This window comes from Dunckerocampus dactyliophorus, chromosome 3, assembly GCF_027744805.1.
Source record: "Dunckerocampus dactyliophorus isolate RoL2022-P2 chromosome 3, RoL_Ddac_1.1, whole genome shotgun sequence".
Classification (NCBI taxonomy): domain Eukaryota; kingdom Metazoa; phylum Chordata; class Actinopteri; order Syngnathiformes; family Syngnathidae; genus Dunckerocampus; species Dunckerocampus dactyliophorus.
Genome location: NC_072821.1, coordinates 9,901,003 through 9,926,645, shown reverse-complemented (window position 1 = coordinate 9,926,645; position 25,643 = coordinate 9,901,003). Strand labels below are relative to the sequence as shown.

General features: G+C 40.4%; 1 protein-coding gene across 4 annotated transcripts in view; it reads right to left on the bottom strand.

The window, feature by feature from the left end:
* Positions 1-25,643, bottom strand: part of LOC129178114 (CUB and sushi domain-containing protein 1-like) — a 493,613-nt gene that overhangs the window by 232,012 nt on the left and 235,958 nt on the right. For all 4 annotated transcript variants that reach the window (XM_054769950.1, XM_054769952.1, XM_054769951.1 and 1 more), the window contains exons 4-5: positions 8,288-8,482; positions 5,630-5,837 (exon numbers count right to left, since the gene is read on the bottom strand). In XM_054769950.1, the coding sequence (XP_054625925.1) occupies positions 5,630-5,837; positions 8,288-8,482 (403 nt within the window). The remainder of the gene's footprint in view (positions 1-5,629; positions 5,838-8,287; positions 8,483-25,643) is intronic.

The following is a 25,643-nucleotide window of genomic DNA, read 5'->3' as shown; positions in this document are numbered from 1 at the left end:
GTGTACCACGGTCAAGGTGCTATAATAAGATTCTCGCTCTTGGCTGAACCTAACAAATGTGTATTTTATCCACTTTTACTCACATACAGATATTTGTTCTAATTCTCTCTTCTTGAATTGTGGACCGCTGTAGAATGCCTGTGCTCTCGTCTCTGTGGAACTATCAGGTCTCACAGCAATCAAGTTGGTTAAAATGGGGAAGTGGCTGCTGATGGGGTTGTGCGTGACTTTCGGCTGTTTGTTATTAACAAGGAGGAACAATCTGCAACGGGTATTGGTTTGGTATTTCTTCTGTTTGCAGATGATGTGGTATTGTTGGTTCAATAGCCTGCAATCTCTGCGTGATGTAAGAATGAGAATGTCCACATCCCGCCTCATCATTGACTTGAGTTTTAATTGAGGATGACAATCTCATAAACTGTGTTTACATAATAATACAAACTTGGAATGAATTTATATTCTGTTCTGAATAAAAACCTTTGTAAAATAAAATGTGTACCATACAAGATGTGGACGATAATATGCTATGTTGTAATTATTATCTAGGGAGGTCACTGACTGAATTATGGATAATAGTTTCATCATTTGTAGTAATTAGTTAATGTAATAAATGGCAAATAGAACTTTTTTAATTTAAGCAAAAGTCTAGAAGGGACCAAAATAGATGTGAATGAGAGATTCCATCAGGTCTTTCAAATTAGTATAACAAACTATAACAAACGTTATATAAAAACAAAACTATTATACTGCATAATATGGAAATTTACAGTGTCTTTCTAGCTGTGGTAAAATATGTGGTGAAATGCAATGGACAGCAGGGGAAAAAATAAGATTAATTGCTCTGTGTTTCACTCCTTTGATGTAATGGCCTTTAGCCCAATAAGAAGCCATTCAGTGGAATAAAGTGGCACTGCAAAGGCTTGGAAGAAGAGGAGATGAAAATGGCAGGAAAATGATTTATTTATTTATTTATTTTAAAGGAGGAAGACGGTAAAGCCGGAGGGAATGTTGAAGTGAGAGAGTTAAAAAAATAAAACAGAAAAAAAATATGTTTAAAATTTTAAATGTACTGTGTAGGATGCTGCTGTTTGTACCACGCATCAGTGTGCATAGAATGTTATGGTTTCAGCCAAGATCACAGTTTTGACACTATTTAAAACTAATTATGAATCATGACACATCCTGTAAAGGCAAAAATGTTTTGGTCCTTTTACTTCCATTATAAATGTTATGTGGACAAATAACATTTTTGGTTTAGTTTAGTTTAAACTGACATTGAAGGTGCAATCTCACTTTGGCTCCAAATTAGACTTTACTCTACCAAAAAAGTTCAACCAACAACGAAAAGTGAGATATCCTATTTTATGTGACTCCATTTGGGCTAATTTGTTAGCATGTATCTAAAAAGTCTGGTTCCATATGGACTGAACCAATAATTTAATTTCCCTTAATGCCATTTCCTTTTTTGAGTCAATATGCTCAGAGGGATAAAAAAATTCAAAATGTAATGTAAACTATGAAAAGCACCTGTTGGAAATATGTCCTGTATTTTTTTCCAAGTGCTCTGAAAATTTTTTTTTGTGGAGTTATATGCACAAATGCCGAAAATTGCCCTATCTTGCAATGTTAAAGAACCCTTTAAAACAATTTCTGGATCCACACTGTTGATCCGGATCACCTCCGAAAATGTAATCAGTTCTTCCATATTCCATTTCCGGCAATTCCTGAAAATTTGATCCAAATCCATTCGGAACTAAGATATTTTGAACACAAACAGACAAACAGATAAATGCCGGTAAAAACATAACCTCCGTGCTGCACTTGCGCTTGGCGGAGGTAAAAAAAAAGAATAAAAAGAGTACCATATTTACTTTGCTGACTTTGGGGCAAAAGGATGCCCTAAGGGGAGGCGTGGCCAACACAGCTAGAGGGGCAAAAAACAGGGAATGATAGGATATAGCAGAGGACATATCATTCTGACAAACATGTTCCGGTTGAGCCAAAAAACCCAAAACACTGGTCCCATTTCAATTACTTCTGTGTGAGCCCCTGCATGTGTGTGTATGCAACAGGGTGTGCATGTGTGGCAGCCAGTCAACTTGACATTGAACCTGCCAGCTAGCAGACAGAAACATGAAACAGGAAATTGCTTTTGGGACAACCAATCAGAAAAAAGCTCATGATAAACAGGAACAACCTGTCACAGAGGTGCTGTCAGGTGTCAATCATCCTCACAATGATCTGCCCACATTCTTCAGTGAGGGAGTCAGTCATGTCTTAATCCCACGCCTGGAGAAAAGTACTTACATGGTAACACAGGATCATGCATGGCAGAAGCTGATTGTACAGCATATATGTGCTGTAACAATAACTGTTTTTCGGCGGCATGGCTCAGGTGGAAGAGTGGTCGTCTCCCAACCTGAAGGTTGCGGGTTTGATCCTCTGTCCTCCCGTGATCATGTCGAAGTATCCTTGGGCAAGATATTTAACCCGCAGTTGCTCCTGATGCTGCGTCATCAGTGGATAATGTGCTAACAGTGTCAAAGCGCTTTGAGGGCCTTGGAGGTGGAAAAGTGGAAAAGCTATACAAGTGAAAGACAATTTACCATTTGCCAGTTTGTTAAAGGGCAGCACCTTAGCATCATGGTAAGCACGTTAGCCTCACAGTGAGGAGATCCAGGTTTGAATCTCTGTTGGAAAATCTCTGTGTGGAGTTTGCATGTTCTTCCCGAGCTTGCGCTGGTTTTCAGTGGGTAGTCCCTCTTTCTCCCACAAAAACATGCATGATAGACTCATGATAGCTCTAAATTGTGAAATGTGTTAATGGTTGTTTGTCTACATGTGTGATTGGACAGGCTCCATGACCCTAATGAGGACAAGCAGTATAAAAATGGATACATGGATGGGTTGGTTGTAAAACAGAGATCTTCAATAGGCTGACTTCTGCCCAAATGTGGAACTCCACTACCACTATGTGGACACAGACTTATTATTCAATTATTGAGAAGAACGCTATGTAGGTGTGTGTATATGTGTGTATATAGGTGAGGGTGTGTTCCAACTGCAGGGCATCACACTCCTCAGCCTTTCTGTCTATTTCAGATTGATGGAGGGAGGACTGTTATTCGAACATTGTATACAGGGGGTGCAATGTGGTCACGTAACCGTGGACCAGCTCTACACCCTTGCAAGGGTGCAAGGAAGTGTGCCCAACTGGTCCACATGTGCTTTGTCGACTTGGAAAAGGCATTCAACCATGTCACTTGTGTTGTCCTGTACGGGACTATGGGGTTTGTGGCACGCTACTATGTGACATTCGGTCCTTGTACAACCGCAGCAGGAGCCTGGTGTTTCACCTTGCCAGCAATAAGCAATATGTAACCGGTTCACAGTGAACAATGGCCTCTGCCAAGGCTGCCATTTGTCACCGGTTCTGTTCATCTGCAGCAATGCCGTCGCTGTAGCGGACAGTCGCGTGATGAAGAGAGAGCTGCACCATGAGGTAAAGCTCTGGATTTACTGGTTGAATCTACGTTCCTACCCTTTGAAAGAGTCCATGTCACTGAATGGGCCTCCTGAAGCATGCCCCTCCTGCACTGCAAAGGACAGGGCGATAGCGATCTTTGAATGCTATGCTGTCACAGATAAGCCATACGTGTATGTGCATGCATATGTGTGTGTGCTATCTGTCAGTACCTTGGGAAAAAGAGCAACAGCTCAAGCTGTCAGCAGGCCACTTAAGACCTGACACCGACATGCAGACATACACGTAAATGGTATCATGAGAGCGCCACGCTTGATGTATGGCTGGCGACAGGACTAAATATGCAATTATTCGCCGATCCTTTTATTTCCGTCTAGCACCATCCTCTTGAGCCTCCTTCACGCCATTCATTTATCTGTCCACCAATCAATTCCAATCTCTCCACACACAGTCGTGAAATACTTCTTTCTGTTTCTGACAATGACAACGGCTTAAGAGACTTAACGCTGTGAGAAAAATAAATGTAAGATTCCAATATAGTTACAGTTACACAGCATGTTATGGCCCACCTCTGCCATATGGATGCAAACACCTGGTCTCATGAATATTTCCGTATATTTACTGAATGAGACCAAATACCATGTCACCTTAAGCAACTGAGAGGACGCTGCTGAAATATGAACATAAGCCTCAGATGAATGAGCGCATTGCAAAGGATTACAGAGTTGACATCATAAATAAAAGTTGTAAGATTTATAAAGCGATCTAATCAATGTTCTCATGAAAGCAATTTTTTTTTTTTTTATCAGTGTAACAAAAAGTAATTTGTCTTGCTGGAAGAAGGAGAGGAAAAAGTGATGTCACACAAGGCTAATGAGGTCCCTTGGGAATGGCAGCATTTCTGCATTTCCGAAATCAATTGATGACCAAAACTCTAAAATATGTCTCAATGGAGTTTCAATCACTATAAAGACTATCAATGTTGTTTTCGCAACACAAATGGCCCCCGGAGTCATTTTGTTTTTGACACTGATGGACATTACACACTATTGTTTATTCTTGATACATTTTCTCAGCAACTTAAAGTAGAAATACACGCCAGCATGCTTAACTATCAGGCCGCCTCCACCTCTGTTCAAACACATTACGCCTTCACTGAACATGAAGGTATGAATTCCAACTGTGTGCTATTTTTTTTTAAAGTAATGAGCTGGTGGAACAGTGCCAATTTTGAAACACGGCCATTGCATTTTGGAGCGAAATAATTATTTGTCACCTTCCCTGTGGGGTTTTAACAAATAAGGAAATTGGAAGGAAGCACATGCAGCCAATTCATTACATTGATTCAGAGCCTAAGCTAAAAACATTCTGTCCAGAAAGCAAATTACTTATTAGTCTAAATGCATATTATTCTAAAATAATAAATCCCTAATGAGGATAAGCAGTATAGAAAATGAATAGATGGATCCATGCGTTTGCTTAAGCAAAAGGTTCATGAAAAGTTTGATTTGTATATAATATGTTTTTCACGTGGGGCCGCACGGTGGTCTAGTGGTTAGCATGTTGGCCACACATGCTATTTCAATGTGTTTAGTGTACTGCTGATAGCTGAGATGGTACATTGCTATTCATTTGTGTTTATGTCTAGAGAGGGGTGGTCGCTGTGTGTGACTGGCCAATCACAGAGCGTGAAGAGTGAATACATAATGAGGATTTTCCGTCATCACGATTACAGATAATGACGAGCTGTACTTGATTCGGGCTCATACCAGGCAAAAATGCATTATCTGTTATCATCTCCCTGGGGAAACGAGTTATAGCGCACACGTGAGAATATTTACTTATCATTTTGGAAGTTAAACGTTTTCACGAAGCCCCTGCAATTTGCTCGCGTACCAGTCAGCGTATGCATACCCCCCGGTTGGAAATTGCTGCTTTATAGGACTATTTAAATTGTATGAGTCATAGACATTTCAAACTACAATAGAAAGAAGCCTGGAAAAGAACAAATGTTTAAGGCCTCTAATGAGACTTAAAAGTAGTATTATGGAATTTTAAGAGTAGGACCAGATTGTGTATGCATTTACATAGGTTACATCTGAAAATCTGTCATGTAATCATTGTGTGTAACTTGGCTGTTCTCACCATATACTGGGCGCCTCCGTCCCGCTGATTTCCAGGAAGTCGTACTTGTCTTCCAATAAGAAGTCATTGAAGACAAGAGCTATTGTGTCTCCGGGTTCAGCCAGGATTGACCACGTGCAGTCCAGATTGTTGTCGTACTCTGCAGGGTATCCGGGGCTGGTTATTGAACCTGCGGTGCCCCGTAATGTGCCGCCGCACGCCCCCTCCGCTGGAGAGAGAAGAATGAGAATGAATAAATGAGATGATGCAATGGTTTGTTTGGACACTTGCATCAGCTTACATCCACGTGCTGTTTTGAGTGTCTGTGTAATATGATCCCGTATAAGAGTATATAAAGCAGGAGTGGAAAACCTTCATTCTTTCAGTCCTCTGATGGCCATAACAACTTTATAAAGACATGTGATGCAATGATTCAAGTGTTGAATGGGGCATTTTAGACCCACATTCCTTCTCTTTCCATGACGCTTAAACACAGAAATAAAAACACAATAGCATACACCGGGGTTCTTCAATTAAAATTGTTTAAGGTGCGTTTATGCAATTTTTTTCCACAGCGAAGTTCTGAACCTTATTTTGCCTTAAATTTCATCAAACAGGCTAGCTCATATGAATATCAAATGTAATGAAACCCTGCGCATCACCCTACAACCAGTGCTTTTCAAATAGTGAGGCGGGCTCCCTGGGGGGGAGGGTTACTTGCCAGGGGAGGGCGTGAGAGGCAGCGCGGATTTTCAATATTAGTGCAGACTTGCCAACATGTCTGAATTTGTCGTACTCATCATTCAATGTGGCTCTTGGATATGCTTGTATGCTTCACTGCTCTCCATTTTGCTGGTTTCAGTTTTGAGTTCAGTCTGTATAGTACAGATAAATAAATAGATATTATAGGTTTCTCAAAAGTATTTCAAAACAGGTCGCATGACAGAAAATATCTGAGAACCACTGCACTACAACACACATATTTTGGCACCTAAATTGCATTTAAAAAAGGACCAAATTTCACATAAATAATAATATGTTTGACTGCACAAACAATGAATGAAAACATGAGGCTTATTTTTAGGTTAAATAAAACTGCACCGGTTTCTCGGAAAAAAAATAAATAATAATAATAACAATTTAATAAGTGTAGCTGTAAAGCTGTAACAGTACACCCTGTTAAAGTTTCACATTCTTGTTGTTGTTGTAGCTGACAGCTTGGAATTTGCCTGAATTTGTCACACAGTTCCTCTTTTTGTTTATCTCTGAGTAAGACCTCTGCAGCAGAAGCACTCCACAGCACTCCTGTGAGTGAAAGATGTTTTGTTTTGCTCCAATATCCATACAATCCTTAGTCAACACGCATTTGCATGTTGCTGTGCTGTAAATTAATGTGCTATGACTCTCATAGATTTTTCATACTGGGCTCTACAGTTTCAGAGTATTTGAGACACAGCAGGTTGGCACTGGATTGTAGAAGAATGAACATATATTCACTTTTAAATGTTTGGTTTTGTCGTAGTAGTAGTACTTTATTAATCCCACAGCAGGGAAATTCACTTGTTACAGCAGTTGTCGAGCAACTTTTGAGCAAGCCATGGTTCTCATTCGCTCTACAAGTAAACAAACGATTTCATTGGCTCATTTTGAGCGACGTCACTGAGTAACCGTAATAACTGAAGTAATTACACCTGCAAAGTGCCGCTGCGATTGGCCCGCAAGCATGCTTATATGTTATTATATTTCCCATTCACTTTAATTGGTCAAGGGTCCGTAAAGGGCCATCACTGGGTCCGGATCTGGACCGAGGTTCTCCATTTGGTGATGGCTAGCATACACCAAATATGGGTGGGTTGGCCTGCAGAGGTAATGGTGTGCTCTGGCTTCGTCTTGGGGTCTCGCCCGAGGGCCCAATGTCCCCACCTTGTGACTCGTATATATGGACAAAGGGAGTGAACAAATCTATAACTGAATTAGTGACTGTGATGAACATGTGATGCATTTCAGTGTAGCCTTGTATGCATGTTTGGAATAAACCAAACTAAACTAAACTAAAACAAACATATATATACAATATAAATATTACTAGTTAAACTGACAAACCTACCGCATATACTGATAGGATACACCAATCTCAGTGAACTATAGATACAAATATATACCACTTATTGTATGACACAAATGTGTAATACACGACAGAGTACATTAAGGCTTTTAGGAAAATTGATCACAGTTCAAGTCCCAAAGGAAATTAACCAGTAAGAGATTTGTAGAGAGTAAATCATTCAACAAAGATTGTTCAAACAGAAACCTGCACAGGTTTGTTCTTGTGTGCAGACTAATGAACCATTACAAGGGGCTTTGTGGGAGGATTTAGGGCTCCATCTGGTTGGTTACGAATGGTTTGTTACATAGTTTAAAGACGGCCTAACTAACTATGATTTAAGGTAATCAATACATGGGGGGGCTCTCACCTTCCTCTAGTCTGAGACCTCATGATCAGGTCATTCTGTTCTCATGACCCAGACACTTAATTTTTACACTGCTTGTGGCTTATTTCTTTCTGGAGATATACAGTATTTTTTTCATGGATTACCAGCAGGTAGAAAGCTGCTTTGGGAGATGGTGCAAGTGCTCATATCAGTCAAGGGTGAGAAAGAAAGCAAGAAAGGCTCTTACCTCGACAAAAAGGTGAAGGGAAGTCCCACTGTGCCCCACTGCCTGCTGATACAATACATGTGAGGATATTATGTCCCTCCAAGACGAAACCCGACTCGCAGCTGTAGCGGATTTTGTCCCCGATGTTGTACCGCGCACCATGGATGACTCCATTTGGGATGAGTCCGGGGGTTCCACACGTATGGCTGGGTAGGACTGAAACATACAAACAGAAAATATCAATCAAGTTGATTGATGTTATTGTAGCAAGAGGTAGAAATAAATTGGGCAAAAAAACTGAAAAGCACATGAAACCGCATGATATGACGTTTCAACGCCTAGTTGGGGTAAAGTGTTTATTATATCAATATGGATTATATTTAGTTGTGTGTATAAGGAAAGTATTTGATGTTTTTGCCCTTAACGAGTGTGTGTTGTTGCCAGTTGTTGGTTGACACAGTGACAGCAGCTACAGGGAGCTCATGGTCTAACTGGGCCAAAAATCAATCTGCGGCTGTAGCCAACATGCCTCGGCTCCACAAAGAGGGCAGCAACAGAGTCACTGAAGTACCAACCTGGAAAAAATCCACCAATTCTAACACGGTGTGTTGTGTGTGTGTGTGTGTGTGTGTGTGTGTGTGTGCTTACACAACTGGAGCGTGTTAACTTGTTGAGTGTGCATTGTGTATTGAAATGCTCTGTTGTGTGTGAGTGAGTGTGTACAAAATACAGGCTGTCTATATATAAGAGATACTCAGTTTAATCAGTTTGTGTAGGCTGTTCCAATTAAATGCTGGCATGTTAATTAGACAAAGCTTCACCATGAGACCCTGAGAACTAGGACAGGAAGAAGAAAAAAAAGACGGGCGAATGGCGAGGAAGATAAGTTGACAAAGAGGCAGGAGGAAAAGGAGACCAACAGAAGAGACCAGAGATGGAGAGATGAAGAATGAGATGAACACAGGCGATAAGGAAGACACAACTTTATCAGGAGTGAAGTATTGAAATTAACATACAGTATATACTACGTACGAGTTGGTTCAATCACCTTTTTAATAGCAGTCAATTTGATTGATCATCCAAAACCTGTTATGCACCAACAAGAGAACTGAGAACCGCCTCTCAAGCGGCCTCAGTCTGCTTGCACGTAAACTCTGGTGCACTTCACTTGAGATCAGATGTAGGGAATCTACATCAAGTATATCTTAGAAGGTTTTTGTGAAATCTAGCAGGTAAATGGTGAAGAACAGGAAAATAACCAACATATTCAAACTAGTATATACCATTTTGGTTTGGAATTTTTCTGTAATTTAATGTAATATGTCATGGAAACTAGGGGTGTCCCGATACAACTTTTTCACTTGCGATATGATACCGCTGTGCAGTATTTGATCACATGAGCTAACCTCACCAAAGTGTACTTGAGGTATCTTTTTGACATTTTTGGTCCGATGGCTTTTGCAAAGTCCTGTATATATTTATAATTTAGGATAATTGACTTATTATTTGTACAAAGTCATGCATCTGAGCGGAGTTACTCACACTCAGCTGACCACACCATCCTCTGTGCCTGCTCCGCCGCAACAAATTCAAAGACCTGACTGCACTGAGTGAAGCTCTTATGAGACAATAAAAGGACTCATGTGTTTCAGCCAAGTCATTAGTCACACGTTGGTGACCATGCAGCCTTGTGCCTGCCAGACTGCCGTGTTTTAGGCAGCCCGTCGCACTCAAGGTAGTCTCTAATTTAAGCTTATGTCTGAGGAAGTCATGTGAAAGATTCAGGGAGGGAATATTTTAGGGGGATGAGGTGATCACTGACATGCACCGGCATTCTAGGCATTATATACATGAAAGTCAGTCATAGTCAACCATCATTGCAATTCTTCTATTGTTAAGTTTGGCATGTTTCACATGGATTCATCTTTTCAATCTATTGTAAAACCTCAAAATGTGGCCGGGTTATGAATTTGGGGCTTAACAATAAGAAAACTGCACTTTTTTTGGAATTTTGCCATCATCCACAATACTTATATAAGACATGAACACATACAGTATGTCTTTCTCTTTTCTGTGCGTTCTAAAAATATAAAAACAGCTAAAAAAGACGCTGGTAGGAATGCACGGAATGGGAAACGCATATTCTGCATATAAAGCCTTCTGAAAAATAGTCCAAAAAGCGCTAACAGCGCTCCACTTACATATAATGTGACCAAGCTACAGCGACATTGTTATTATTATTATTATTATTATTATTAACATTGTTATGCTGCTCTAACTACGTTACTAAAGTATTGACACTTCATAACACTCTGGCTAGCTACTGGCCAGTTAGCGACAAGCTTCACCACACACTCGCCCGCAGCGCATCAGTCCCGCGTTCACAAGCCTCAGACCAATACCAAAAAGGTAAGGCGACACATTGGAGCTACCGCCATTGCTGCTGTGTTTTTATTTTTTAATTTGGAGAAGTTAATGCTAAGTGTAGCCGTTCGTTTCTATGGTGCTATGTGAAATCAATGCAACCAGGAAGGAAGTTCCAGTAATGCATTAAAGGACCAAAATACGTCAAAATACTGTAAGTATTACATGTTATCATGAATGTACCTGTTACTACATGGTTACAGCATGTAAAACCATTAAACCGTATTGGAGGTTTTTGGAGGTGTTTTAATAGCGTTCTTGGTTTGTCCCTTTACGTGCAGTAATGAGCTGTCTCTGTTTGTCTGTTTGTGTATCTTCAGAACGCACAGAAAAGAGAAAGACGTGTGTTCATGTCTCCCATACGTACTGTAGATGAATTCCAAAAAAGTGCAGTTTTCCTTTAACAATATGTTTGTGCACTTCTGATGTTGTCTGGTGAGAATGACCAATGCAGCACTGTTTGTGTTTGAACCTTCAGGTCATGCACAGCCTGCGGACACTTCATTGTGATGCAATGGCGGCTCGTAGTGAAGCAAGAGGTAACTGCTAAATGTGAGGAAAGGACTGTAAGACAGATAAAACCAATTAAGGATGAAGGAAAAAGAGGCCAGCAGGAAAAAAAGACCACATTTTATAATATTGCTATTATTACTGTTATTGCTGTTATTATTATTATCACGATTAGTATTACTATTACATACATAGATACCCCCCTCCATTATGTATGTGTGATATCAATAAGCCTAACAACTCCTAGGAAAATACCGACCTAACTGGGGTCATCTGCAGTACCGCTGCACTGTTCTTTCCCTCGGTATAAATACAGTATATAGTGACACATATTAGCCAACCACATGCTAAAAATAGCAAAGCAAACAACTTTTTGAATATGCTGTTATGGAAGTGCTGAGACAGTTGCCGCCGGTTAAAAGCCAACCTGCAGCCTGGATGTGCTCTCTCTTAATGCAGTCACCTCACCACAGAGTCTACATAAAAGGCAGGGCCATTCTACATGAGTAAATCTGTCAAAGCGATTAACAGTTATGGCCTTTTCATGGTTTTCGGTGCAGTCGTTAGTGGAGAAGTTGAATGCAATTTGGGTAAATCATATTCATCCATAATTTTGTATACTGCTTGTCCTTATTAGGGTCACGGGTGAGCTGGAGCCTATCCCAGCTGACTTCAGGCAAGAGGCGGGGTACACCCTGGACTGGTGGCCAGTCAATCAGAGGGCACATAGAGAAACCATTCAGATTCATATTCACAACTATGGACAATTTAGAGCTCTAATTAGCATAACGTGCATTTTGCAAAACAAATGGAAATGGCTGTGGTGAACATTTATTTCCAGAAGAGGGAGGAACTTACAAAAGCGGAAACAGGAGCACGCAGGTAGACTACCTTTTGAAATTGGTGATTGTAAAGTGTTGACAGGGGAGAGCATCGCTGCACAGCATAGAGTGAGTATGTATGACTCTTGCTGTGTCAAACAGGAAAAGAACAAGGACAGAAAAGAGGAAAAATAGTGGAAGTGGAGGAGCAAGAGCTGCTGTGAGGGCTTCAGGAAGAAGTCGAGACGGGTTCTTAAGATATAAAGATATAAGGAGACTTGGTGGTGGAACAAAGAGGTCCAAGAAGGTAGCTCTACAAAGAAGAATTGGGATAGCAAGAAGGACGAGGAAAGTAGGCAGGAGTACAAAGCTATGAGACGCAGTGCGGAGATTGCGGTGACAAAGGCTAAACAAGGGGCCTGTGATTGGTTGTACGAGAGACTAGACAGTAAAGAAGATGCTGTGAACTTTAAAAGAAAAGCTTGAGAGATGGACTAATGAGCTGGACAGGTAGAAAAATGAAGGTAGCGAAATAGAATACATATGTGTAGGGGTATCAGGTGGAACTGTTAAGTTGCAAGGAGTATTGGTGAGGACGGTGGAGGAGTTTATTTATTAAGGGGCAATCGTTCAGAGCAACAGAAAGTGTGGAAAAGAGGTGAAGAAGCAAGTGCGGGAAGGGTGGAGTGGGTGTAGAAGAGTGTCAGGAGTCCTTTGTGACAAAAGAGTATCAGCAGAGAAAGATTTTTCAAGACGGTAGTGAGACCAGCCCAGATGTGTGGTCTGGAGACAGCAGCTCTGACCGACAGACAGGAGGCAGAGCTGAAGGTGCTTAGATTTTGTGACGAGTGACAAAGATGGAAAGGATTAGTAACAAGCAGACAAGTCAAGAGAGGACATGCTGAGATGGTCTGGCTGTGTGAGTAGGAGAGATTATGACTATATTGGTAGAAGGATGCTGGAGATGGAGCTGCCAGAAAGGAGAAGAACGGGAAGACTAAAGAGAAGATGCAAACTCAACATTGAGTTACTTCAATGCACATTTTAACACTCGATTTCCTGACTGTGAGGCCAACAAGACATAAACCACCAGTGCTGTACTATGATACCATAAACATCAAAAATATTTTGTAGCCTGAAAGATTCTAAGCAATCGAAAGCGAGCAGACAACGACAAGTCTTTCTCGCTTGCAATGAGTAATAATTAAAGTTGGAAACAATTAAATAAAATAGTTGAAATGCATGTGCATCCTCCAACTAACCTGCCACGAGCCAAAGTTGGAGCAGATGTTGCATTAAATATACCCCCTCCTTTGCTGGCAAAACACACAAAGTTCATATTTGGTTACCCTGGGCTGTAAAGTTAACACCAAGCGGAACAGGAGCTAATGTCAGACCGTGAGCATATTTTCCCAAACTGGGATTTGACCAGATGTAAGAGGCAATTTATCTTTCATAATGATTAAGACCTTGGCAGACTGGAGCATTGCAACAACCTCTTTATTGGCTTAGCAAAAAATACCTCTTGAAGAAAATCTGCCACCTGACAAAACATGAGGAAGTCAACTATCAGTCTTTCTCTTGCAATAAAAACATTGAACATTCAAGTGAAGTATCAAACGACTACTGTATAGCCATAAGATTCGGATTACTGCACTGTGACCTATTTTAGTGATCTACAGTATAATACAGGTGCATTAGCCTGGACAAAATGATAGTGTGTTAGCATTTGTGGTGGTGCTAACTTTACTGTTTAGAATATTTGCGTTAGTACAAACCACGGACTATAACATTCAAACAATATTTTTTTCAAAATATGAGAATATTTTTTTAACACATACATTCATTGGCTTGCCTCGATTAGCTTTTATTCATGTTTGTTCGCTAACAAATGCATGTGTACCAATGTCGATTACCTTAGTCCAGGCCCAGTCCTTTGATAGTGCGTGAGTTCAATTTTTCAACGTTTGCCAGGAGTTCATTGAGATAGCATCTCTCATTGGATGTGGGACATAATCCATTCACACCGCATGTATGTGCAGAGATGCTGGAAGGATGCCAAAGCCCTAGAGCTAAATGGACTCCTCGATATCAGTCACGCTCCCAAGGTGTAAATGTATTAGCATCTTCACTGAGACCTACCGCTGGTACATTATATCTCTGTCAGAACAAACACGAAAGGATCTCCTAACTTCCTAACTTCCTTCACTACCTTTAGTTTTGAAGTGTTATATGGGTGTGATTTTAGCATTTTTAGTGCTACCACTTGTATCTATTGTCAAATGCACAGCTTTTTTCAGTCTGCAAATGCAATATTCAAGACATGATGGATGCAAGGCATTGAACTGGGCTTTTTGAATGCAACACCATAAGGCAACTTTGCAACACTCGGAGGCCTAACGTGACATCCAATTCATCATGTCCTAAAAAGAGTAGGAAGAAACAGAGTTTCTTTAATCTTACCCCTCCTCTCTCTCTCTCTCTCTGCTAAAAATAATAATCAAAAAAGTAAATCAATACATGAATCAATAGAAAATAAAATACATTTATACAGGAGTTTAAAAAAGAGTTTTGAGACCAGAGTGTAGAGGAAAGGAAATACAACAATACTAGCAGTCCTTTCCACTGTTTATCCTTGCAAAACCAAATTAAAATATATACAGCGGAACCTTGGTTGGCGTCATTAATTCGTTCCAGAAGGTCCGACTCTAACCAAAACGGACGTTAACCGAATCAAATTGTCCCATAAGAAATCATGTCAGTCCAATTAATCTGTTCCAGAATGTCAAAAATGTTTACACAAACACATTTTTATAGCTTTACAATGATAGTTTTAAATGCATAAAACCATTTGAAATGCATATGAATACACGGAACGTAGTTGTGCTTAGTTGCTGGATCATTTATGTAAAGAGTTTGGCTTCTCAAAACAGTATGCGTTCAAAACAGTAATACATTTGCATCATAACAATGCCTCTCCAAAAAAATCGGACCTGACAAATCGCGTGTAATATTGCCTATATATAAAGTTATAATGCCTCTCCATTCGTGTGTATGTGATGAAGATGTAAATGTATTACTCTTTTGAACACATATTGTTTTGAGAAGCCAAACTCTTTACTTAGATGACCCAGCAACTAAGCAGAACTACGTTCCTCATCATGGTAATCTACCAGAACTGGACTCATGGGACGAAATGGGGAGGTAAGTCACTGTTGATATAGTCCACTGCTGATGGGGATTGCATACAACTTCATGTCAAAAAATCCAAACTATCCCTTTAATACGCAGGTCACATGTAAATGGAGCGTTGTGAGAAGTTTATGGAGTTCTTTTCAGAAGGCTTTATAGGCGGAATAGGTGCGTCCCATTAGCTGCTTTTTTAGCCTTTTTGTCTCTTTGTATCTGTTTTTATATCTTTAGAACCAAATTAAATTGAATCGAAATTGGATTGAATAAGATGACCGGCGTTCATGGATGTTACTCACGGTTGTTTCGTTCACACACACGCATGCCTGTAGTGTGCCTACATACACAAAAGCAGCCCGGGAGAAGGGATATTAACGTAAAAGATTTTACTGACGTTGTACTTGTCCTTCGCCTTAGATATGAAAAATACAAGAGGGATGTTGTGACATCTACACCTTCACACCAACAGCGCTTGGCAAAGGCCCCTACTTGTGTGCCTTTTACATGGCGTGTATTTGTCATGCTCGGAGCAGGAAGGAGGCGATATAATGCTTGTAGCACGTTGGAAAGTTAGTGCTCTCTAGGCAGCCATTGCAAACAGTCCCTTTAACATGCAAACATCATGTCTCTTTAGCACAGTGGTTCTCAATTATTTTCTGTCATGCCTCAGCTGGGGGACAGAAATGTTTTTGCGCCCCCCCCCCCCTTCCGAATTGAAATACTACTGAGAAACTGATAATATCTATTTAATTCTCGGTACTGTACAGACTGAACTCGAAACTGAAACCAGCGACATGCAACAAAATGGAGAGCAGCGAAGCATACAAGCGTATTCAAGAGTCAAATTGCATGCTGAGTACGACAAATTCATACTTGTTGGCAGGCCTGCACTAACGTCCCCACTATTTGAGAAGCACTGGTTTAGTATGTGACAAAGCTTGTAATTTACACCTGAAAACAACACAGCGGTATTGGCTGCAGTGATATATAACATCCTCAAGATCGATATTTATAGTTACTTCATTGTTCGAGTCAGATCAGAGAAAAGCTCCTGCATAGAAACAAAAGGGTTACATTAATGTAAGTCCATCCATCCACCGTCCTTCCAGACACCTACCATAGCGCCATGAGACCAGACCAGCTGTGAGACATTGTCCCTCCAGTATTCTCTAAGTCTGCCCCGAGGCCTTCCCAACTGGACAGCTCCCCAAGTTAGGTCAAGTCAATATAGGTAGTAGAATGTTTATTTTATTTTCCAGCAAGCAAGGTTTCCAACATGAACTCGCAGCAGTGAATGAGGTGTGGAGTGTGCAGTGTTATTGTGTGGACTTTACACTGACTGTTGAATCACAAGTGAGATGGTAAACGAGGCAAAGGGATTTAACGCCTGCAAGAACCGAAAAGCCAAAGTTTGCCTTGTAACCTCACTGTAAATGAATTTCAATGTCCTAACAGTGGCTTTCCTATGTTCCCTTGGTGCAAATATATTAGCAGGGAAAGTGACATTTCCAGCAGTGCTTCTCATCAATCATCTGCTAAACAAAGTAATCACTGTAGCAGCCACAGTCTGTTAAACACCAACTCTGCACAGCCTTTCCAGTGAGGGTGCAGAGCTGAGAAAGGCTCGCTAATAAAGAACGCAGCCATGTTGTGATGGCCAACAGTGACCACATGTATATCACAGAATGACAGATCACAACATTTATTCCATGACGGAGTTGGAATCTAATTATCCCAGTGTTTCCAATCAGTGTTTGAAATGAACACTCTCTAACCAGCTAAATGACAATGCATCATATGTTAATGCAATTATAAGACCGGGTGAAATAAATGTTTTTAAACAATGCCAAAAGGTTTAGTCACAATAGGCATCTTTCATGTACACTGAGTTAGTAGTGCAGAAATAGACCTGGTGGATATGGCTGCCTCCTCTGTACAACAATGAACACTTTTGATTCATGGAGTGATTTAACATATTAGGAAATAGTATGATTCACTCTTTGGACCAGCTGTCCAGGTGACATGCTGCCTGTGTGGCATGTCGTAATTGGGTAATGACATACGCAGGACGACATGCGATCTCAAACATATTAGGTTATAACATGACATGATGTATCTCTTATTTATTTGTAATCCACGGAAAGGTGAAAATATTGCAGCAGTCAATCAGTGGCCTAGCAAAGCAGGTGCCATCTCCTGGTTTTGATGTTAAAACGTGTGTACACCGTATTGCATCTTATTGATGTACATGTATCATTTTGACATGCTGTATTTTCCGAACACACTTTTTTCACAGTTTGGCTGGTCCTGTGACTTCTCGTCAGGTGCAACTTATATGTCAAAATATATACGGTACTGCATATAATTTAACATGCGCTGCCTTTAACTTAAACTGGGGTGGTGGTTGTTTTTTTGGTGACACCTAGGCACACAAATTGAATGATGCAGTGCGTACTGGATGCTTTTTGTGACGGAATACTTTCACTTCCTCATGGGGGACTGTGCCTGCAACTAATGTACTATAACTATAATTATATGATACTTGTGTGGATTGAGAAAAGTCATATTTTAGACAGTATAGTGTTGCTTAATTAGGATGCTAATTATGTCTACTTTGATTGTACTAACTAAATACACACGTATAATATGGAGTCATCTCAATTCATTTATGCCGACACCCTCAACTTTAACTCAGATAGGGGTTAGGTACAGATTCCTTGAAAGAAACTAGTTAGTGCTAACAGCTGCTAGCAAGCCAAGTTAACTTGCTAACTGCTGAAGTTCAAAGTGGTTGCCTAGCAACAATGCCAAACACAAAGCGAAATGATACCAGCCTTGGAAATCCGGATTCAAAATCAGAAACAGGGCCAATCTGGCTGTCGGATGAGGAGGATGGCGCCTCAAATGTAAAACCAATTCCAGTATTCAACGATATTTCCAAGACAAAAATTGTATGTTATTTCACACCTTGAAGCAGGAGATGAAAGAGGTACAAGAGCAAACTGCAGCACAAATAAGGCGAGATTTCGGTCAGCTATTTCAGATTGAACATGTACATGCACAGAATGACAGCCTCTACAGGCACTATGAGATGATATCAAGGTACTACAAGATGATAATGCTGCCTTGCGCGGGGCTCTTTAGGAGGTTAAAAACCCTATGGAAAAAATAGAGCATTGCGCAATGATATCGAAGTGCCACAGGATATCAAGGCACTACTGGAAAGATGCGAAGTAAAATATCACTGAGCAAATGAAAAATATAATTCATGAGATGGATCAGAATGCACAGGTGAACGATGTGATCCTCACAGGGCTCCGAATTCCACCCGGGTCAAAAGACAGGGCAGTCCAAAACAAATGAGAACTACATGGAATGGACGTTCCTTCAACAAAGCAACAAATTGCCAACTTGATCAACAAAAGTACTGGAATTAGGAACCCATGCATCTACGTTCAGTGACACTCACAGTACAACACGGAACATGGCTGGACAGGAAGACGTGGAAGTGGATCCGGACAACAACATGGGAAATGCTGGACATGCAGAATTGTGAACTCTAACATGAAGCATTCAATGTAAACTGTATACATGTTGAAAATAAATTAAAAAAGAAACCATATACGTATGGTTTCGGCGGGAGTCACCATTATAAACTACAGTTTGGGTCTTTAAGTATGCGTTCACACTTGTCATGGTTGGTTCAGCTAAAAAGAACTCTGGTGTGTTTACTCGGTTAGTATCTAGTAGAGGTGCCTGTAATGGCCGAGTTAGTGTTGTTGCAATTAGCTAGCTTAATTAGCGAAACTATAACATCCTGGCGATTTTTACTTTTATGTTTTATTCATGCCAAGACTTGGAAAGAAAGTACCTTAAGGCACTGTGAATGATTAGAGGCCGGGCCTTTTTGGTTGCTTGAGCATCTGCTTGGGATGTTGAATAGAGAACCCTTCACTCTCTTATCAACTGCCATGTGCTCTCTGACAGAAAAGAATGAATACTCGGGGCTTACATCAGCTTTCAGCCACCATGACGACAGTGACAAGCTCTTCTTTTCCCTGAAGGGCTTCCAATAAAATATATCGCAAGTATCTATTTCTAAGGGGTGTTCACTCCATGAGGACTTGGCTCTGGGAAGTTGGTTTGAGGAGCTACGAGAGAGGTTATGGGTTTGAAATCAGCTGTGGACCAAACATATAAAGACCAATATAAAGAAAATGGAGAGCAACTGCCGGAGTTACCCTTGAGCTGGGCACATTTATATCTATGGATGGTACAAAAATACACGTGGAATTTCCAATGTTGGACACAATCTAATTCCTAAATGCTATTCAATCTCCAATATGTTTGGGCTTAGAATCAATATGGGAAAAACACATGAGATGATGAAATATCCACTATACTGGACATTACTGAGGCACACTGGAGTCTGCTTTCAAAGTTACTTACTCCACCTAACAGCCCAATGGGTATTCTTCCTTATCTCTTCTCGTCTTTGTCTCTTAAGGTGCACTCATACTAGGCCAATCACATCATGCCTATGTGTCAGGTTCAAACTCCTGGGACACTTGTAAAACACAGCAAAATGACAGAAGAGACAAGACAGCAAGCATACTGTGTCTTTTTACTCGCGAGGAGAACGAACAACTTCACACCTCAAGTCCGATAAGTTTGAGTAGGCACTTATCCATGCCCAGGCATGGGACACTTCACCTTAGTCGGCATGGCGGGAAGAGGTAGTCTAGGGCCCTGCACCAGTCAGGGAAAGTGCTGGGTTGAATCCAACTTTTTGTGCGACTTTAGTGGCATTTTTGCCAAAAAGTTTGGCCTTTTGTTTGCTTTTTATTTTTGTTTTTGTTGAAGCTCACCTGACAAGATGATGAAAACTGCAAGCCTTTGATGCAAAATTTCAAAAAATAAAAAATACAGTATATGGCATTGTATTTTTCGTAATGGCAGCTATTCTGACGTGTGCAACAAAGACACTTTTGGGCAATGGGCTCCAGAGCAGTAGTTGCTATGGAAACAGTGACCTAGCCTGAGGCTAGAAAGTACAGCAGGGGACAACCTGGGGAAACATCAGTCAGCCTCACTAAAACCACATATAGAAAAGACAATGAAAAAACAATAATTTGCATTTAAAAGGAACAGATTTAAAACGAACACGTGCACTGAAGTACATTTGCATAGAGAATTAACTTTGTTTTATTGTGATCCGATCCAAATGTAAGACTTTTGAAATGTGGATCAAAAATATATTTGCTAATATTTGCTAGTTGTTTGGTCTTTTTTTTTTTAAGGTTTTTAAACTAAAAGAATGTTCCCATTTCAACAAAAATGGAAACAATGTTGATGTTCTCTGTGTGTACTTTGTATGGACATCACAAAATAAAAAGGCTTAAGGCTCCATAAGCCCTCCAGCATAACTTCATACTTTCCCAGCATTGGCAGACGGTATCACAGAAGACAGGAGCGGGAGATAAAATAGCATCTACACCTTTAAAATTTCATCCCTCCCTACTGTCCCTTATCATTCCCCCTCAGCACAAACCTTGACTACACATCCCCTTCAATCTTTGTGACTCCTGTCAGTATTGCTATGAAAACTCTGACCTGGGCCACAGTGAGAGTGATCTGCCTTTAGGCTGTGCTGTTGGCTGAGGGGACAGTGACACGCAAACAATACCATCATCCAGGACATTGCATTGTGTGTGAATGCAATCTTATGTATGCACTTCAGATATACGCACAACCTCCTGAGGTCCAGTTCATGTAACATGTATCAAAAAAACCAAATAACAAGAACAAAATGTTTTGATTGACGATGTCAGATTTTATTTGAACAATTATCTTGCAAAGGCATAATTATTACACTCTCTTATTAGATGGTGCAAGTGTACCTAATGTTGTGGCAGTTGTTTGGCTAGATGTGCATATTCAATCACTGTGAGAAAACTGGCCCCACGGCAACAGAATATTGAGATATTACATGAGCAATACATTCATTAGCCTGACAGATTTATGCAGAACAGAGCAAGATTTACAACATTAATGACATGAGCTTGGAGGTGAACAAAGTAGAGCAGATCAATACAAAGGGAACACGAGTGTGCCTTGCTCCGAAGTTTAAATAGACATTTATCATTGCTGTCTCCGTAGCCCCAAGCACCTCTTGGTCTCCTTCACGCACACAAACATGCATGCATGTGCACACAAGGTCTAATGCATCTTCATTTAGTCTTGCTGTCCTCTGGGCACATTTACATCTGTCAACTCACTTTGCAGAATGGATGGATGGGCCTGTGTGTGTGTGTGTGTGTGTGTGTGTGTGTGTGTATCTGTCTGTCTTCACACTGCATGCATATGTGGATCCATTTCTCTTCCTGTGTGTTTATGTATTTTTTTTGTAATATATTTAAGGATGTTTGCATTACTTGGTCTTTGTGTATGCACCTGTGAACAGATGCATATTTGCTTCTGTCTCTGTCTTTAAATACCAGCACCAATGCGTGTGTGTGTGTGAGAGAGAGAAAGAGAGAGAGAGAGAGAGAGAGAGAGAGAGAGAGAGAGAATGTGTGTGAATGTGTTCAAAACAGTCAATTTCCATAGTAGGTTTACGGTCCCTTGGGCAGCTTAGAATTGTGGTTATAAACTCGATGTCACAACTATTCTCATGTATCATGATGGTGATACAAAAGCACACATGCACGTGCGCACACAATACAAACATGCACATACACACACAAGTTCCATTGTGTTTCTATCAGAGAAAATTTATGTGCGTAAACAACAATAGGACGTCTGTGAATAGGTGTCATCCTCCATTTGACCTCCAGATGGCCCAAACATTACAGCTACTACCTACTCACCAACACCTCATTCCTGCAGTTCACCCTCATCATTCTCAGTGTACAGTCTCCAGTTAACACTAGAACCTTCCCTGCCTGCTCCCACACCGCCTCCGACATACCTCTTCGCTACTCTGGGATATGAGACATCGGGACATTATCTTATATAAAATTTTTAACAGGACACATAGTGATCTAATAGTAGAAATGTATGTAAGAGTTGAGTTATTTCAGTTTGGGTTTCATGCATTTTGAAAGGGTGTGTGTGTGTGTGTGTGTGTCTGTTTAGATGCTTATCCATAAATTCCCTGTCCCTCCAGCCTGTCTTTTATTTGTCTGTGGGTGTTAACTATAAAAAAGGTCAGCCCTGTTAAACCTCCCTACTTTTTAACTCTTTAACACTTTCAGTTCAGTTGATGTTTTGATAGTTTCATATAAAAATAACCCAGAGACATTTCATGTAGACCCATGTGTATGTTATTGTATTGTTTGTGTGTGTGTGTGTGTATGTGAGAGAGGGAAAGTGTCTGTTTGGTGGATGTCTCCTCTGGATCAATATGTGCTGTGTTTGGGGAAATAAAGAGCCCCTTTAGGGCTTTCTGTGTTATAACTGAGCCCTCTAAGGTAGCTATATTTAAGTGTTCCAACATATTTACAAGATAAACGGATGACTGCTGTGGTGAAGGGTGCGTGTTTATGTGTGTGTGTGTGCGTGTGTGTGTATTGGATGATGCATCCACGCACCTACGGTCTCACACTGTTCGAATGCCAATAAAGAAAGCCGCTGTGTCCCAGATTCTCAGATTTGCATCACAACATGAAGCCATAGAAGAATGGCAGAAAAAATAAACCAACAAGAACAAAGTATTGACTGTGTATAATGTACAGTATAACGTGGAAAAAGATAAAAGCAAAAATAACATAACCAGGGAGTGTTTGGTCACTGCGCTCACTATCTTGCAGGGGCAAGAGACATGCTGAATGCCCTTGTGCTGTGTCATCTTCTTTGCACGTTGACGTTATCGACAAACAGACATTTTTTTCATTTTGATGTGAATACTTACTGTAAATAGCAGGAGTTCTCCAAATATAATAATAAATATAAGCAATTTCCTCATTGGTAGATAAAAGGTCATTGCTGCTGTGTAGGCACATTGCAGGGTCCCTGTTTTATTCAAGACTGAATTGTAGTACAAGGCTTTGTTTACAGACTTGACAATAGTACAGCCAAACATACCTAGATTATGTACTGTATATCCTAGGTTACAGATACACACTTGCATGACATTTCATTAGGTACCCCTGCACTGTCATGGTAGCTGATAGCTGGATAGCACTGCGGGAAATGTAAGATTGGGACGTTCCAAGAGAAATACCGATGACGTGTGTCTAGAGGTGGACAGCGTGGAGCAGATCAGTGCGGCACTGCAATGTTTAAATCAACATTTATCATAAGTACATCAATTGCTTGGAGCAAGTCTCGCACTTCTACATGTATACAAACACGCATACATGTGTGCAAAAAAGGGTCTAATGTATCTTAATTTAGTCTTTCTGTCCTCTTGGCATCATACTAACACATGATTTTAATATCTTGCTTGCTTTCCAGAACTACGTGCAAGTAGAGGCATTCATGTTATTGCACTGTTGTAACATGTTCTAACCATAACCGGATCAAAATATGAGACCGCCCCTCGTTTGTTTGTAGCCAACAGAGACAATATACTTATATTACTTACTTATATTTGTCTTGTCAATCTCACACAAGTGCATTTAGGAAGATAAACATCTACTTCCAGCAAGCGAATGAATCCTGTCTTCACATTTATATGAGGCACGCTGATATACAGTAATAATGACAGCTGGTCCTTTTTTAAAAAAAACACACATATTTCCAATAGATATATCACACTTAAATTATTATAATGTACGGTATATCATTGTTCATTATCCAACAGAAGCAGAGGCTATGAATCATCTGTACACAGGCGTGGCAGCGTGTACACTCTTCAAGTGGAAAAGCAAAACATCTGTTAAAATTACTGTGCTGTTGCATTATTTAGACGTTTAAACTGAGGGATAAGTGTTTTGTTTTTATACGTGAAAAGAATGAGTCTGCATTTGTGTGTGTGTGTGTGTGTGTGTGTGTGTCTGTGTGGTGGTAGAGGTGAGGGGGGGATGCAGCAGTCAAAATCATAAGAGATTGATTGGGTGAGCCTGAACCGTGGCCGTATTGGACATTGAACGCACCTTGATTTACACCTTTTTTGAGGGTTTCCATTTAAATACTGCTCTGTTAAGATTAGGGGTGTCAATATTGATATGAGATATTGGTCCGATATCACCACCAAAAAAACAATACTGGATTGCCGCTACATTATGTCTATTTTCGATAAAACTCATACTCATACCTACTGTTGCAGAGTAATATCACTTGAGCCTTGAGCCTTTTCTAACATTCCATACTACTAAACAACTAATAAAATATTGTATGATCTGTGCTGATATCGGATCGATATCAGTATTGCAGATATTCAAGGCTGCAATATCGGAATCAGAGCAGAAGTGAAAAGTTGTATCAGGACACCCCTGGTTACGATATAAAAATACACGTCTTTCTCTTTCACAATACACACACACACGCACACACACACACACACCCACACACACACACATAGGGTTCCAAGTGCAACGACCCAACAAACGCTAATAAATGAAGTAAGTCTAATAGTGAGACAAGTCATAGTGGGATAAGTGACAGGTGTAATTAGTCACTATACTTCAGCATGAATGCATTACAAACACATTGAAAGGCAGACACACTCATTGGCATATGACAGGCACACACACATTCGGCTCTCCTTCTTTCACCTTTTCCCATGTACACAAAATAATCATTCATTTTGTCATCAACCCGTTTGTTTCACCCATTCATTTCTCAGCAGAGGGTGAAGGACAGCTGGAGCAAGAACGAGAAGGGGGGGATGCAAGAGAAGAATACACTGAGGAACCTGAAGGAACGGAAAGCCTAAACAATGGGAAAGTGAGAAGCAAAAATGGGAGTATTTATGATGCCAAAAAAAGTTTTGTTTTGATCATGCAGTTGATGGTTGATTTGTTAGCTGGTTGGGGATCATAATCTACCAAAATAGTTCCAATTAAACTTTGTGGGGGGTGGCATTTGGACCCAGTAAAAGCCCATTACATGTTGGTGCAGATCTGGCTAAAGGTGCAGATTTAGTCATTTATTTTAGCTTTTGTTTTAAAAGTTTCCGTGCGCTGGGGCAGGGAGGATCAAGCTGGTAGAGCTTGCTTTGTACTACAGAATATCATACTAGATTATATTGTGTGTTTTATATTGTGCAGGATGGAAATGCAACAATATGACCCAATTTGTTGCGTTATGATTTTTCAATCAAATGACTCAGTTTAGGATTCTTCAACCTTTCCAGGAGGTCTGCCTGAAACTGAATGTTCTTATGAGAATTTAGAAAGTAATCAGATAACAATGTAGCCACTTTAAATGGCAAGGTCTGTCCCCAAGACATGGCTGGCACACCATGCAACAAATGCCTTCAAAATCTC